The sequence below is a fragment of the Pyrus communis genome, chromosome 15 (assembly GCF_963583255.1).
Source record: "Pyrus communis chromosome 15, drPyrComm1.1, whole genome shotgun sequence".
In the NCBI taxonomy this organism is placed as follows: domain Eukaryota; kingdom Viridiplantae; phylum Streptophyta; class Magnoliopsida; order Rosales; family Rosaceae; genus Pyrus; species Pyrus communis.
In genome coordinates, this window is record NC_084817.1 from 4,164,430 (window position 1) to 4,180,393 (window position 15,964).

The window sequence follows — 15,964 nt, forward strand, 5'->3', positions numbered from 1 at the left end:
GAAGGGAGAGTTCGGTTAAGCCACATAATGAGCAACCTAATTTGGTATTGAATTCATTATCCACGAGATTCGAACCTAAGACCTCTCATTTCCAAGTGAAGTGGAATATCACCATATCGTAGTACTGAATAACTTGTTATTTGAGAGCTTAATGAAAATTCAAATTGTAATATCAATTTTGTTAAAATAAACAAAAGGGACCTTCCATGCAAAGGCAGGAGTCATGCTCTCCTAAAGTCTTCATTTTGAGGGCCTGTGAGGAGCGAGGGTCCATTAGGATTTGATTGGCCGAGATTTGTAAGACATAACTTGTAACCTATGTATAAGGATATGTTAGATAACTCATTCTATTGTGGACTCTATACCTCATCATGTCCAATCCTATTTATCTCATATTTTGACACAACAAACAACAGACTGAACACAAGTCTATGTGCAAAGGAAATGATTTTATCCTCTTGTTTAGAAATATTGGGGACAACGGTAACGAGGAAATAAATTAAAGGTTGTTTTATTTTCCAATAAATGCTTTCATAGGCAATGGAAATAAATTCAAGAGGGGATAAGGGTTTTCCCCCTCAATTGAAGTTTGAAATCCATGTAACATGTCTAACATTCCTATTAAATATTAAGAGTAAGCTTTCAATTTTTCCTCTGAACTTTCATTTAGTTTTTAATTTTTGCTTTAAACTTTTTGATTGGAAAATTGAGGACTTAAATGATTTTTTTGGTTGATTCTCCATTGACTGTTAGTTTTCCACATATTTCATTCAAATTAACGTTAACTCTTATCACGTGCAAACCACGTGACTCTCTTTTGAGGACAAAATGTGTCACTTCACTAAATCTTCAGACTAATCACACAAATTTGCATAGGTCGACATTTTAGAAATCTAGGGTTTTCAATTATTTTAAAGAACGAAGCAACCAAACTACCCTTACATGTGTGCATGCTACCATTTAACAGAAAATTGGATGTAATGAATGAAAAACTAACAACAGAGGAAATCGGCAAAGAAAATTAGTTTAAGTCCTTAATTTTCTAATTGAAAATTTTAGGCGGAAATCAAAAGCTAAATGAAAGTTCATGGGAAATCGTTAGTTACCCTAAATATTAATGCATTATGAAAATGAGATTTGAGATGCATACCAATTCAAAACCTCTCCTCAACATTCAAGTTAGCTAAACTTGAGACTTCAAATTTATGAGTAAGGCAGAAGACTATTAGCCTGTAATATTGATGAGCGTATCACATACAGTAGTTTAATCTTCATCTTATTCCAATCAAGACAACCAACAAAGAATTAAATTTGATGAAAAAAATTAACGTAACGTTTCGGGTTCGATACTCTACCCCTCGTTGCTTGTTTCACTAAAACAAATAAAACCAGCAGACAAGAGAAAATCTGTACGTTAAAAAAACGATTTATCTCGAAAACGAAATTGAAAGATTCGCAATATGCAAAAATTAAAAACCGGAAATTTCGCAACGTCTCTCTCTGTAAAAACCGCCATCAAAATTATCCAAATTCTCTCTCTCTCTCTCTCTCTCTCTTTTCTCAACCCCCCGGTCTCTGTCTCTCTACCTGCTGCGTCCACAGTCGTTGGAGGGTGACGTGTCGAATACGCAATTCAAACCCTCGGTCTCCCCCATTTCGAACTCCTACTCTACACCTGTTAGGGCGGGAACCCAAAATTTTCACCCAAAACTCTCTCTCTCTCCCCTCACTTTCTCTCTCTACTTTGTCCTTCTCTGGTTCGTTCTAAACCTCTCACGATCTCCGCTCTTCCGCCGCTTGTCGTCTTCTCCAACCGAATTCTAGGGTTTCTGGTTCTCTGAAAGCAGCTGAAATCTTCCGCCGTGGGTCCTCCGAGATGAGCCTCCGCCGGGGCTCCAAGGTCTGGGTCGTGGACCGGGATTTGGCCTGGGTTCCGGCTGAAGTCGCCGACTGGAAGGGGAAGCAGCTCCAGGTCGTCACCGCTTCGGGAAAGAAGGTGAAGTGAAACGTTTGCCCTCGGTTTTTGTGTGTAATTACTGATTAGTGTGTTTGAGTGTTTGAAATTTGGGTATTTTTGTGTTGATTGTGGGGGTTTTGGGAGTGTAGGTTTTGGCTTTGCCGGAGAAGCTGTTTCTGAGGGATGCGGATGAGGACGAGCATGGCGGAGTGGACGACATGACGAAGCTAACGTATTTGAACGAGCCGGGTGTGCTGTATAATCTTCAGAGGAGATACGCTCTCAATGATATATATGTGAGTCGACTTTTGTGTGCAATTTGTATAATTGGAGTGATACGGCTAGTTTGTGAAAGGGCTTTTATGTGCCACATTATGCTATGTCATCTAGGATTGATGATGATTTGTTAATCCGTGGATCGGCTTAAATGCTTGCGAAAATTTTCAAATTGGCTATTGATTGTCTCATTGATGGCTTACACTTGGCGTGCTACTGGTTTTCCGTTAGCCCTGGACAAGGCGTACTAGCAGATGAGTTGACCTGAATTGACTTATTCTAGAAATGTTGCTACTGGTTTTCCGTTAGCCCTGGACGAGGCTTACTAGCAGATGAGTTGACGTGAATTGACTTATTCTAGAAATGTTAAGTATAACCCCAAAATATCCTTGATTTCAACCGGAGAGTTGGGAAGGCTTATATTGACTGCTGTTAAATGCATAGGAAAGAGATCATATTGAGTGTTATAATGGAATTGGTATTTCACTTGTCATGTTTGATGCCTTCATTTCCAGACGAGATAATGATAAATGGATAATTTCATAAACCAGCGTAGAAAATGTGGTATACTAAGAACTTTTCCTTTTATATTTTCATATTATTAAAATTGGTTTACGTGACTTACTTTCGGAATTGAAGTGATTGTTTTCTTTTGTTGTTGGTAGACATATACTGGGAGCATTTTGATTGCGGTTAACCCATTCACAAAGCTTCCCCATCTATACAATGTCCACATGATGGAGCAGTATAAGGGAGCCCCATTTGGTGAGCTAAGCCCCCATGTTTTTGCAGTGGCTGATGCATCTTATAGGTATGCCAATTTTATGATAATCGAGTCTTGACCTTTGTTGTACATTGCTATTCCATTGAATGACTCAAGTTAGCTTTTCTGGATTTTGTAATCCAGAGCAATGGTGAATGATGGACAAAGCCAATCAATACTGGTCAGTGGTGAAAGTGGAGCTGGGAAGACTGAAACGACGAAACTAATTATGCAGTATCTTACTTATGTAGGAGGCCGAGCTGCTGGTGCTGGTGATGAGAGAACTGTTGAACAACAAGTTCTTGAAGTAAGATCAACCTCCATTCAAACAAATACCAACTCTGAATAAGAGTAGACTAAAATCACACTGTTATAGATAAGGGTTTTTCATTTTTGCCACTAAATTTTGGCAGTGGAGAAGTTATGGTTGAGTTAAATAAATTTTTTTTTTTGACCAGTTTGGTCTTCGTCATGGTCCAACGCTTGAGAAAAAGAATTGATCTTCTTCATTTTTACTGAGAAAATTGGTCAATTTAGTTTTCTATATTTTTGTTAGATTTTGTTTTTAAATTTTATTATCTTGTTTCCTTTAATGTGTCACTGATTCTTTTTGGTGCATGGCTCAGTCGAATCCCCTTTTGGAGGCATTTGGTAATGCCAGGACTGTTAGAAATGACAATTCAAGGTGTGCTATATGTTTATTCTTCTCCTGAAATATCACTAATTTGGTATGTAAACATTTGAAATTCTCACACTTTCCGTTGAGGCACATGTATGCTTTCTTGATGATAAAAGAATGAAAGTTACGCTGGTTAGTTGAAAATCGAGGTTAGAGAGTGAGGGCAATGGAGGAAGAGTATGGATTAATGAAAAGAACTAGGTCTTGGCTTTTACTTAGTATAAAGTAAATACCTTGAGGGTAATTATAATTGGAGGATGTAGGAGAGGATATAGAATATAATTACTGAACGGTTTCTGCCCTTTTTAATAGATAACAGTATTCATTAATGAACTTGTTGTTTATTGTATCCAACAATAATTGGGGTATTTATCATTGTAATTGCTAATCAGTTTAGTATTATATCATTAACTACTAATAATGATTTTAGTTTTTCTGGCAATTTGGTTTTATGTCAAGCCTATTTTCATTTTAGTTTTTGAAGTGAAAATGATTTTCCTTCCATTGTCATTCTTCTCTGAGGCAGTCGTTTCGGCAAGTTTGTTGAGATCCAGTTTGATGCAAGTGGTAGAATATCTGGAGCTGCAATTAGAACTTATCTACTGGAAAGATCCCGTGTTGTTCAGATTACAGATCCTGAAAGGAATTACCACTGTTTTTACCAATTGTGTGCATCTGGAAAGGTACTCTTTGTGTCTGTGATTGGATGGATTTATCACACAGTTACCATTGTAAATATCTGAGCATCTATAGTCAATTAGCTGTTTATCATTGAGTGTTTATGTGAATACATGCGTCAAGTTTTCCTTATGCATCCCAGGATGTTTCAAGTTGTGTATGCGTGTACATGTGTTTTTTTACTCCCATTTCTATGTATCATCATGGTTCACATATGACCATCAGTCTTGTACTCTATTGAAGCTCATGGATATTGTTCTCTGGATTCTCCATATGTCTAGGATGCAGAGAAGTACAAGTTAGACCACCCAAGCCACTTCCATTACCTGAATCAAAGCAAGACTTATGAACTTGATGGAGTTAGCAGTGCAGAAGAGTATACGAAGACAAGAACAGCAATGGATATTGTTGGTATCAGCCGTGAAGATCAGGTTTAAAACTTAATCCAAGTTGATGGTGCTTTAAGATGACTACTTTTTTTCCCTTCACTTCCGCTCTTGGGTGTTTCTGAGGTTCATTATTCTACCTTTTTAGGAAGCAATATTCCGCACCTTGGCTGCAATTCTGCATTTGGGGAACATTGAATTTTCTCCTGGGAAAGAGCACGACTCTTCAGTTCTAAAGGATCAGAAATCGAACTTTCATATGCAGATGGCTGCTAATCTTTTCATGTAGGTGATTTATATAGCTTGAACTTTTACTTTTACTTTCCCTTACTAACTTTGAACAAACTGAAAGGTTTAATATCCTGTCAGTTTCTTTAATATTTTATGAGTGAACATTCAATTCAGAGATTTTTTTTTTAATTTTTATTTTTTGTAATTTACTGAGGGAGTATCTTCATGGACTTTATAATGCAATCCGTGCATATTATGAGTCAGGAGATACATCTCTAGAATGTCGCCTGTAACTTAATCACTCTATTGCATTTTGTGATAGGAGCATGCTAAAGAAAGTTCCTGCCCAAACTATATCATATATACAATTTGCATTCGATAATTTGATTTAGAGTTGCTTAATAAATCAGGTGTGATGTGGACCTCTTATTAGCAACACTGTCTACTCGTACAATCCAAACTCGTGAAGGAACTATTGTTAAAGCTCTCGACTGTAGTGGCGCTATTTCTAGTAGAGATGCATTGGCAAAGACTGTTTATTCTCGGTTGTTTGACTGGTATGGTTTCATCAACATTCCCCAGAGGAATCATTTTCTTAACTCGTCTGGCAAGATTCTTCTTTACCTTATTTGGGTTCGGACGTTGTCACAGGCTTGTTGATAAGATTAATACATCTGTTGGCCAAGACTCAACTTCCCAAATGCAAATAGGAGTGTTGGACATTTATGGTTTTGAATGCTTTAAGGACAATAGGTGAGATCTTTACCCATATCTATTTCAATTTTAAATATTATGAGTCTTAAATTTGGGTTTGGAATACTAAGTGCCATTGAAATTTTGTATAGTCAGTGGTCATGTCACTCTGAATTTTCTTGACTTGTCCAGAGGGTGTATAAGTCTATTGTAAATTAGTTAGTATCATGTGTGTTTCTGCGTCTTGTTTGTCACTGTAATTCATAAGGTGATTGGACTTTTGACATCCCAGCTGATCTGTTAGTTGGTGATAGTCATAGTTTCTCTCTACTCAAGTTTTACTCTTTCATCCTATATCATGGTTATTATTATTGTTTTATTTCTGTCTTGTCAAAAGTCAAACTCTAGTCTATTATTATAAGAGTATCCTTGCAATTGTACATTATTCCTTTGGTTAAGTTAAGTTTTTCTTTTCCACAGTTTTGAGCAATTTTGCATTAACTTTGCAAATGAGAAGCTACAGCAACACTTTAATGAGGTGTGCATTAATGTTTTATGAGATTAATATACTATATCATTTTATGTTATTAATAATTATTGTATTCTAACTTCGTTCCCACTTGCTCCAGCATGTGTTCAAGATGGAGCAGGAGGAGTATAGCAAAGAGGAAATTGATTGGAGCTACATTGAATTCATTGACAACCAAGATGTTCTGGATTTGATTGAGAAGGTTTTGCCCATTCTGTCTCCCTTATTTTTGTTGACAAATATTTATGAAAAGCTGCAAAGCCATCTTCTTCTCCCCTCCCTTTTATTATATGATTTTAAAAGGATAATTGGTATCCTGGATTGATTTCATAGTAGCATGTATGCAAGGAGTTGACCTAATTTATAGTCATATTTACGTGGTAAGGAATGACCTTGTTCGCGAAGTTGTCCATATGGACTGTAATTTGTGATAGCATGTATGCAAGGAGTGGACACAACTAATTATATATCATTGAAGCTACCACCCTACTTTGGGAAAAATGCATGACGGGCAATTGTAGTCTGAGTTTTGGTAGCCCTATTGCATGACAGAAGTTGACAATAACTGTATTTCTTCATTTTTATTAATGTTTTGCCTAATCTTATTTTCTATAGTTTTTTGTTTTCATATGCCTTGAGAGTCTGTAAGGCTTGGATCTTATGTTCTCAATCATTGATTTGCAGAAACCTGTTGGGATAATTGCTCTCTTGGATGAAGCTTGGTACAATTAAGTTCACTATAATTTGGTGCGTGTTACTCGATATAGTATTCTCTGGAATTTTATCCTTATCCTGATTTTCTTATTTTTTCAGCATGTTCCCAAAATCAACACACCAAAGTTTTTCAACCAGGTTGTTTCAGCTTTTAAGGCCCCACCCAAGGTTGGAAAAGGCAAAGTTTTCGGAAACAGATTTTACCATGTCCCATTATGCTGGAAAGGTATTTATATGTCAATACATATTTGTGTGCAGCATCTTGATATTGAATCATTTATAATAGAGTATTCACTATTTGTTCAGGTTACTTATCACACAGATACCTTTTTGGATAAGAATCGTGATTATGTTGTCGTAGAACATTGCAATCTGTTGTCTTCTTCCAAATGCCCTTTTGTTGCTGGTCTTTTCGGTCCACTACCTGAGGAATCTTCAAGATCATCGTACAAATTTTCTTCTGTGGCCACTAGATTTAAGGTACATTCCATCTCTGTACCTTATATGTGATGTGATGTTGATTGGTTGCAACTGCTTAAAAGACTACAGAAGCTGATACATGAAAAGATATTTAATAGGAGAAGGCTCCAGCTGGAGATTTTTCTGTTCAAGAAACTCACATTAGATCATTAATCAATTCAAAACTTTACGGTTCAATGAAGAAAAAAAAAATGTATGTTGTTTGCTGTCTTGCAGGATTTTGGGCTTAAAAACTTCTTTTCTCACAAATGAATGTCAATTTGAGGATGTCATTGTTTTCTGATTCGGTCTTAGAATTTGTGTCAATAGCTTTAGGTTGAATCTGTACCTTTCTTTTTTCTCCGACTCATGCGTCCAATAAAATCCTACTTGTTGGATATCATTCGGATAATGCTTCATGATGTGGTTATCATTTCTGCTTGTATTCAACTGATCATTTACTTTGACCTGTATTGGGAATTATTACTGCCTTTTGAACATTAGCCTATTTGTGTGATGTACCTCCCTTCCTGAAAGCCTTGTATTTAATTACTTGTTTGATGGTCCTTAAGCTGATAACTCCCCCTTCCTGTTTTGGTTATTGTAGCAACAACTTCAAGCACTGATGGAAACCCTCAATTCAACCGAGCCTCATTACATACGCTGTGTTAAGCCGAACTCATTGAATCGACCGCAAAAGTTTGAGAATTTGAGCATCTTACATCAATTACGCTGCGGGGTCAGTGCGTTCAAAATTTTTATGTTTCTTTATGTTGGATCTGGTGTCATACACAGAAAAAACAGGGATTGACTACTATTTTTTTTTCAGGTTTTAGGGTAAATTAAAAATAAAATTTGAATTTTCATTTAAAGAGAGTATTAGAATGATTTTCTAGTTTAAAGTGAATCTACGAAAACAAAAATTAAATAATAAAAGAAAGAAACAATTCATATATGTGGATTTTTGCTATCTTTCATATCTTTGTCATATCTGTATTCTTAGTTTTTGAAGAGTTATTTGTATTATCAATATTGGAGCAACATAACACATGCCTGAACCCACATTGCGTAGTGTTTCTTATTGATGTCACGTTCTTTGCACTAATGATTCTCTTATTCCACATAGGGTGTTCTAGAGGCTGTTCGGATTAGTCTGGCAGGTTATCCCACACGTAGAACTTACTCAGAGTTTGTAGATCGATTTGGATTATTAGCTCCTGAATTCATGGATGGAAGGTGGGTTCATTCATAGTCCTTAATCTTGAAGACTCTGCCTAATAAATTTCAAAGATGGTCTGGTTATATTTATCACATTTGATGTTTTTAGATATTTACTTTACGTTTTATTGTGCTGCAAACTAGTGTTACTACGGTTCTAATTCTCTAATTTTGTTTTGTGCTTTTAATATTTTTCTTTTAAGTCTTTGAAGCCTTTCCTTTTTCTCCATTTCCCTTTGTTCTAATATCTTATGACTTCTTTGATTTGCTATGCTTATGTAGCTATGATGAAAAATCTACAACTGAGAAAATTTTGAAAAAGTTAAAGCTAGAGAATTTTCAGGTACGAATCCAATGATCCAGTAGGATGGTATTCACATTATATTTCTGCTGACAGAGAATTTGACAAGGTTGTTCTTTCTTTGAAGTTGGGTAGGACCAAAGTATTTCTTAGGGCTGGTCAAATTGGTGTTCTGGACTCCCGACGGGCAGAGGTTTTGGACAATGCTGCAAAGCGCATTCAACGTCAATTGCGAACGTTTGTTGCTCGCAAAGATTTTGTTTCCAAACGAGCTGCTGCATTTGCACTCCAAGCTTTTTGCAGAGGTCAGATTTTTCTGCCAGACTTCCATGGGAAATGCAAATTCTTATTATCGACACTTTCTTCAGATCCGTGATATTTGCTTTTTTTTTTTTTTGGTTGATGTTTGATGTTTATTATGGTTGAAGGATGCCTTGCTCGAGCGTTGTATACTTTAAAACGGGAGGCAGCGGCTGCTATTTTTATACAGAAACATGTCCGAAGGTGGCTATTAAAGCGTGCTTATATGGAATTATATTCAGCTGCTACTGTCATACAGTCCAATATTCGTGGTTTTTCAATTCGCCGAAGATATTTGCATGGAAAGAAACATAAAGCTGCCACCTTGATACAGGTAAACTTAATTCATAGACTTTTCCTGTGTAATAATTTGCATTGTGCAAGCATGTAGAGTGATGTGTTCTGAATCTGTTGTTTAGAAATTTAGGCTTTTTGGAATATTTTTATGTGCGGGTGGAATGTTGTTAGGATTAGCAATATGTTCTTCATTGTGAAGTTGGGTTCTGTTCATGCATAAATGTATTTCTTCTTTGTAATAATATCTGGCTGGTTGTCTGCTCGATATGGCGCTGTCACTTACCACTTTGTTTCTGTTTTGACAAAAAATATATACTTGTAGGCTCAGTGGAGGATGTGCAAGGTTCGCTCGGCATTCCAACATCACCAAGCTTCTGTTGTAGCAATACAATGTCTTTGGAGGAAAAAGTTAGCAAGGAGAGAGCTCCGAAGGCTTAAACAAGTGAGTGAAATTATATTGCTGCTCCTGACGAAACAATATGCATGAGAATTTCCTTTATATGTTTATTTATTTATTTACTATTTGCAGGAGGCAAATGAAACCGGTGCCTTGCGTTTAGCTAAGGGTAAACTTGAGAAGCAGTTAGAGGACCTCACATGGCGGTTACAACTTGAGAAAAGATTACGGGTATTTTTTTAGCTGTGTTAATTTTGTGTTGGGTGGTTTGTGGATTCATGTCTATTAAAGTATTAGGTAACCTGTTTTGGGGGCACTCCTGTTATTACTCTGCTTGTGCCAAATGTATGTCAGTAGAGTTTGTAGCTTTTTGGCAATGTTATGGCTCATGGACTAAATGAAGCTTTTGGCCTTACCTCCATAAAATAGCTTGAGCACTTGGCAATTTCTCTTGATAAAGAACCATATATATTGTGAGTTTGCAAATTATTGGTTCCAACATATCATTTTATAGTTGTAATTTGCTTTATTTGCTCGTTGCATTTCCTCAGAAAATCGTTATAAAGGTGTTATGTGCTTTTCTGTAAATTATTAGTTGCAAGACTTAAACTTATTTCTTTTGGTTCAGCAACTTGACAAACTGTTGTATGGGTGTGCAGACGTTTCTTTTCTTACTGCAAGCTGAATTGAATGCAGGTATCTAATGAGGAAGCTAAGTCAGTAGAAATTTCAAAACTTCAAAAAGTGTTGGAATCGTTGAGTCTTGAGTTAGATGCGTCAAAGCTGGCTACAATTAATGAGTGCAACAAGAATGCAGTGCTTCAAAATCAATTGGAGTTATCAGTGAAAGAAAAATCATCTTTGGAAAGAGAAATCATTGGAATGGCTGAATTGAGAAGGGAAAATGCATTTTTAAAGGTGAGTTTTCTGATGTTTGTTACATTATGTTCTTATGTCAGTTTTACTTTGGGATTTTGTACGCTACATCTTATTGACTCAGAGATTATATCTGTCTCAGGCAGTAAATCTGGAGACACCGATGTAATTAGTTGGATTCTTGTAGATTTGATAAATACAAAGTCTCATTCTTTCGCTATTTTTTTTTAAAATCAATTTAAACTTTTCTTTTCTTGACCGACATAGGTATTTGACATTTACTGAAGTCTATTTTCTCTTTTTCTTGGCATGTCTTTCCTTTTTAGTGTGTTTTCCTTTTTCTTTACCCTATCCCTCCCAACATTTGGGGGATGGTTAGGACATTTGCTGTGTCCTTTGAAAACTTTCTTATGTTTTTTGTTTGCAGATTTCCTTGGATGCTTTGGACAAGAAGAACTCAGCTCTTGAAACTGAACTTCTCAAGGCTCGAAAGGACAGTACAGACACCATTCAGAAGTTGCATGAATTTGAACAGAAGTGCAACCGGCTCCAGCAGAATGTAAAGAGGTGCTTTTCCGAAATTCATAACTATCTTTCAAGTTTTTATTTCAGCTTTGTTAAGTTCTTTTGTACATCAGTTTTAGAAATTTTTTTTTCACTCCAAATATGTTGTCTTATGTATCTATTATACAATTTATACTACATTTCATTGATGCTTGCTATATTGTATCTAAATTACAGCCTTGAGGAGCAACTCTCTGGATTAGAGGAGGAGAATCTTATCATGCGACAAAAGGCCCTTAGTGTGCCCGCAAAGAGCACTCGGCGTGGTGTTGAAAAGTTAGTTCCAGAGGTAATGATTATATACATGCAACATATGATTAAACAGTTTGATCTAAAAAGTAGGTTGAAAACCTCTTTATATGCAGTCTGATTTGCTTCATAAAATCTTATACCATAGATTTGTGGGTCTGGTCTCAAGTGTTAGTTTTTATTTATACAGAAAAACCCTGGTGCGGTTATTCCCATCACTGACCAGAAGCCCGCATTTGTAAGACATGATCTCTCTCTCCCTCTCTGATTTATTTTTTCATCTAACCATCACAGCATAATATCTTCTTCATGTGTCATACCATCTAATGCAGGAGTCACCCACACCTACAAAAATGATTGCACCCTTTTCACATGTCTTGTCAGAATCACGCCGATCGAAGTTAGCAGTTGAGAGGCACCAGGTTTTGTCCCTTGTTGTTTATTTGAACCTTAGCTTTATATTTTGGTATCCACTGTAATCTTTTTATGGACTTTCACTGCTGTTATCTTTATATTTGGGTAGTTTTTCTTGTAAGTTTAAGCATGTCGCTTTGACATGTACAGGAGAACTATGAATTCCTATCAAGATGTGTTAAAGAAGATTTGGGGTTTAAAGACAGCAAACCATTGGCGGCTTGTATCATATACCAATGCCTTCTTCAGTGGCATGCCTTTGAGTCTGAGCGTACAGTTATTTTTGACCATATAATTGAGGGAATAAATGAGGTTCTGAAGGTAATTTACTTGCTTCAGTCAAATTTGTTTTGGCTTTATGATTTTGTTTCTACTTGAGGCTCAAACTGATGTTTTTAACTGTACCTGAAATAAATTATGTGGAGAGATACAGATATTATGTAAAAGCTATTCTCGGTCGACTGTGGATTTACATATCTTTTAAGGTTTTTTAGAATTTGAGTAAACTACTTGTTAATGTTCTAGAATATTTGAAAATTTCTGTACGGCCGTTTCAGGTGGGGGATGAGAACATAACCTTGCCCTATTGGCTATCCAATGCCTCAGCACTTCTATGCCTTTTGCAGAGGAATTTACGACCAAATAGTTTCCCAGCAACTCAGCGTTCTGGGTCTTCTGCTTTAGCTCTCAGGATTGCACAAGTAGGTTATAGAAACAAATGATGGGCTTGTTGAATACATGTTCTTTGTATACGTAATCTGTTTATCAAATGTTCGACCAAAAAACAATCTCTTTAGATTTCCTTTGAACTTTACTGAGTTGCAATTACAAAATCAATATGAGTTTATTATATTGTTTGCTTTGCTTTCAATATTTCATTGTAGTTTATTAAATGTCCTCCCCCCACTTTCATTTTCAGGGACTGACATCTCCTTTCAAATATATTGGTTATGAAGATGGTATGTCACATCTTGAAGCAAGATATCCAGCTATATTGTTCAAACAACAGCTAACTGCTTGCGTAGAAAAGATCTTTGGCTTGATGCGTGACAGTTTGAAGAAGGAATTAGCTCCACTCTTGGGCTCATGCATTCAGGTGAATCTGATTTATTCTGATCTGCTCAAAGATTCTAATTCAAAGTATGGGTGCAAAGTTTTACTATTGTTCGCTTTTGGGAAAATGGAAGTTGGTCCAAAATGTTTGTTCATGTTTGTGTGCATTTAGTGGTTACAGGCTGTAGTTTAGTTAATTTAAAGCAATGGGACAAAGAAGAAATGAATGAATGTGCATTTTCCTTCGTTTTTAGTCATGGTACACCAATGCTTGGGGACAGAAATTATTTAACGCTTGCTTTGAATCAATCACAAGTATTGACCTGCCATGAGCAATTATCTGAACAAGAACCCATACGTCAGGTAGTACTTTAGCCTTCCCAAGTATAGAAGGGAGAAAAGAGATAGATTGTTGCTCAGTTCATTCACATAGAAGATTTACACAAAAAACCCTGAAGATTCTCACTACCATTTTCTTTTAGCTGGCCTTCTGAAGCCTAATGTTTGATTTTAATTTCTGAATGCTATCCTTTGGCCAATAGATTTTGTTTTGTCTGTGTTTGATCGATCTACATACTAATAACATGTTATGAATATTCATGGCAAATTTTAAGGCACCCAAAGCTGCGCGAAAGTCATCTAGATCACCTGGTAATGCTCCTCAGCAATTACCTGGAAGTCAGTGGGACAACATAATCAAATTCTTGGATACCCTAATGAGTCGATTACGTGGGAATCATGTACGTGGGAATTTTTTCTGATTTGTTTCTTTAAATCTACATTGCTTTTCTGTTTTGATGTTATCATGTATTGCAAAAACTGTTGGCCATGGTCACCTGAATCACCAATTTCCATTAGTTGATTTCAAAGCTTTTTATCTAGATCATGTAATTGTTTGCTAAATTGAAGCTTAATATTTATTTTGTAGTTCCCCGTGATGGGTGAAAACCCAGAATTAATTACGCTCGAGCGCGTATAAGAAGTTGCAGTTGTACTCTGTTATTTCCTTTGTTGACTTTTGCTTGTTCTTTTCTGACCTAAACACTTTACTTTACTCAGGTACCTTCATTTTTTATTCGCAAACTAATCACACAGGTCTTCTCTTTCATCAATATGTCACTTTTCAACAGGCAAGAGTTTATTGCTATTCCAGCTTTTCATTGCTAACAAATGGCATTTGTAATGGTTTATGTATTAACTCTACCTTTTCTTTCCCTGGGCAGTCTACTGCTGCGACGCGAATGTTGCACATTTTCAAACGGTGAATATGTAAAATCAGGTCTTGCTGAACTGGAGAAATGGATTGGCAACACTGGGGAGGAGGCAAGTATATAACTACCATGTTGCAAGCATTCTGCGTTTAAATGACTTTATGCATTTGTTGGTCTGACTCTTTATGCAATGCAGTATGCCGGAACCTCTTGGCACGAGCTAAATTATATCAGACAAGCTGTTGGTTTTCTGGTAAAAGCTAAAGTTATTTTCTTTGACTTTTAAATTGTACAATCTATGAGAAGTTAGGAACCTTTTCTGTTTGTGCTATTTGGTATAGGTAATACATCAGAAGAGGAAAAAGTCTCTGGATGAAATTAGGCAGGATCTTTGTCCGGTATGATGCTCTTGCATGTTTAGTTTGTCTCAATCTTCTCTTTTACCCGTTACGGGCCTCACGAAAAGTGTTTTTACCTCCAAAATTAATCCATTTGGCATTGTGAACAATGTACAGGCATTGACTGTCAGACAAATCTACCGAATAAGTACCATGTACTGGGATGATAAATACGGCACTCAGAGTGTGTCCAACGAGGCATGTTTGCATGTTTAGTTCTTTGTTGTTCCGTAAACTTTGTGATTGGAGTCCCATTGTTATCTGAACGTTATTGCTTGCAGGTGGTTGCTCAAATGAGGGAGATTTTGAACAAGGACAACCAGAATCTGACCTCCAATTCGTTCTTGTTGGATGATGATCTGAGGTAATCCGCTTCTCGTCCAATTATCTCATCTAATTGCAAACAAAACAAGTATTGCTACTTGTCTGATAAAAAACAGAACCGAAAACCTTAACCTATTCTCTTAACTTTCTCATTGCAGCATTCCATTCTCTACCGAAGATATTGACATGGCAATTCCTCTAACCGATCCTTCAGAAATCGAACTTCCATCATCCTTGTCTGGTTATACTTGCGCGCAGTTTCTTGTCCAGCCCCAAACTTAAATGGTGCGCTAAACTCACAAGGGTTGCGGTGTAAGCTTACGCCAGATGGATGTAAAGGGAAATGTCTTTTACACGCTTAGAAGTTCAAAAAATGAGCAGCAATCATCTAAATATTAAGAGGATGACTTGTTACATTGCTCGAATTCGTTAATTAAATTTTCGGGTTTTTAGGCTTCATCAAGCTTGATGAATTCGTTCCCCTCCAATCAGTTGCAGGTTTAGGGATTGGTCATCTTATTGTAATTAAACTACATTTCTCTCCAATTCTTTTGTTTTCGTTCTCTCGGACGACGGGGCCGGGGACGTCGGGGAGGGGTTAAGATTGGCGTCGAGAGTGACATGTTTATACTCTTGAAATCGCGTCCATGTTGTATCACGATGTTTCTGTTAATTCTTATTTGTACATTCAGAAAGAGGATCAAGGAAATTGCAGAATTCTTGAACCTTTTTTTTTTTTTTTTTTTTTTTTTAACTTTATGCCAAACAGTTATTTGTACTGGTAAACAGTATATCACCACTATCGATTCTTTGTATGAAAAAATAATTAAACGAACTATATTTCTCAAAATTAACGTATGATATTTCGAATATTTTTTGTCACTCAAAATTAATATCGATCCTTGTTGCATAAAGAAAATGCCTGTGTCGTTGTAATGCTCACGAGGGATTTCTCTAATTTTGTTCATGTCACATTTGACTGCATATTTCCTTATAA

At 36.4% G+C, this 15,964-nt stretch overlaps 1 protein-coding gene across 1 annotated transcript; it reads left to right on the forward strand.

The window, feature by feature from the left end:
- The first annotated feature begins 1,546 nt into the window (after positions 1-1,546).
- Positions 1,547-15,690, forward strand: LOC137718477 (myosin-15-like). The gene is made up of 38 exons (XM_068458035.1): positions 1,547-1,996; positions 2,107-2,253; positions 2,899-3,044; positions 3,141-3,303; positions 3,623-3,681; positions 4,202-4,358; positions 4,635-4,784; positions 4,888-5,024; positions 5,381-5,527; positions 5,622-5,723; positions 6,144-6,201; positions 6,293-6,394; positions 6,877-6,914; positions 7,006-7,132; positions 7,213-7,386; positions 7,973-8,104; positions 8,492-8,601; positions 8,866-8,926; positions 9,012-9,189; positions 9,313-9,518; positions 9,804-9,923; positions 10,011-10,109; positions 10,575-10,796; positions 11,182-11,321; positions 11,496-11,607; positions 11,758-11,805; positions 11,900-11,989; positions 12,132-12,302; positions 12,539-12,682; positions 12,901-13,077; positions 13,649-13,774; positions 14,094-14,164; positions 14,258-14,357; positions 14,442-14,498; positions 14,587-14,643; positions 14,761-14,841; positions 14,925-15,007; positions 15,126-15,690. The coding sequence occupies exons 1-38, from the start codon at positions 1,877-1,879 to the stop codon at positions 15,247-15,249; spliced, it is 4,536 nt and encodes a 1,511-aa protein (XP_068314136.1). The 5' UTR covers positions 1,547-1,876; the 3' UTR covers positions 15,250-15,690.
- The last annotated feature ends 274 nt before the right edge of the window (positions 15,691-15,964 follow it).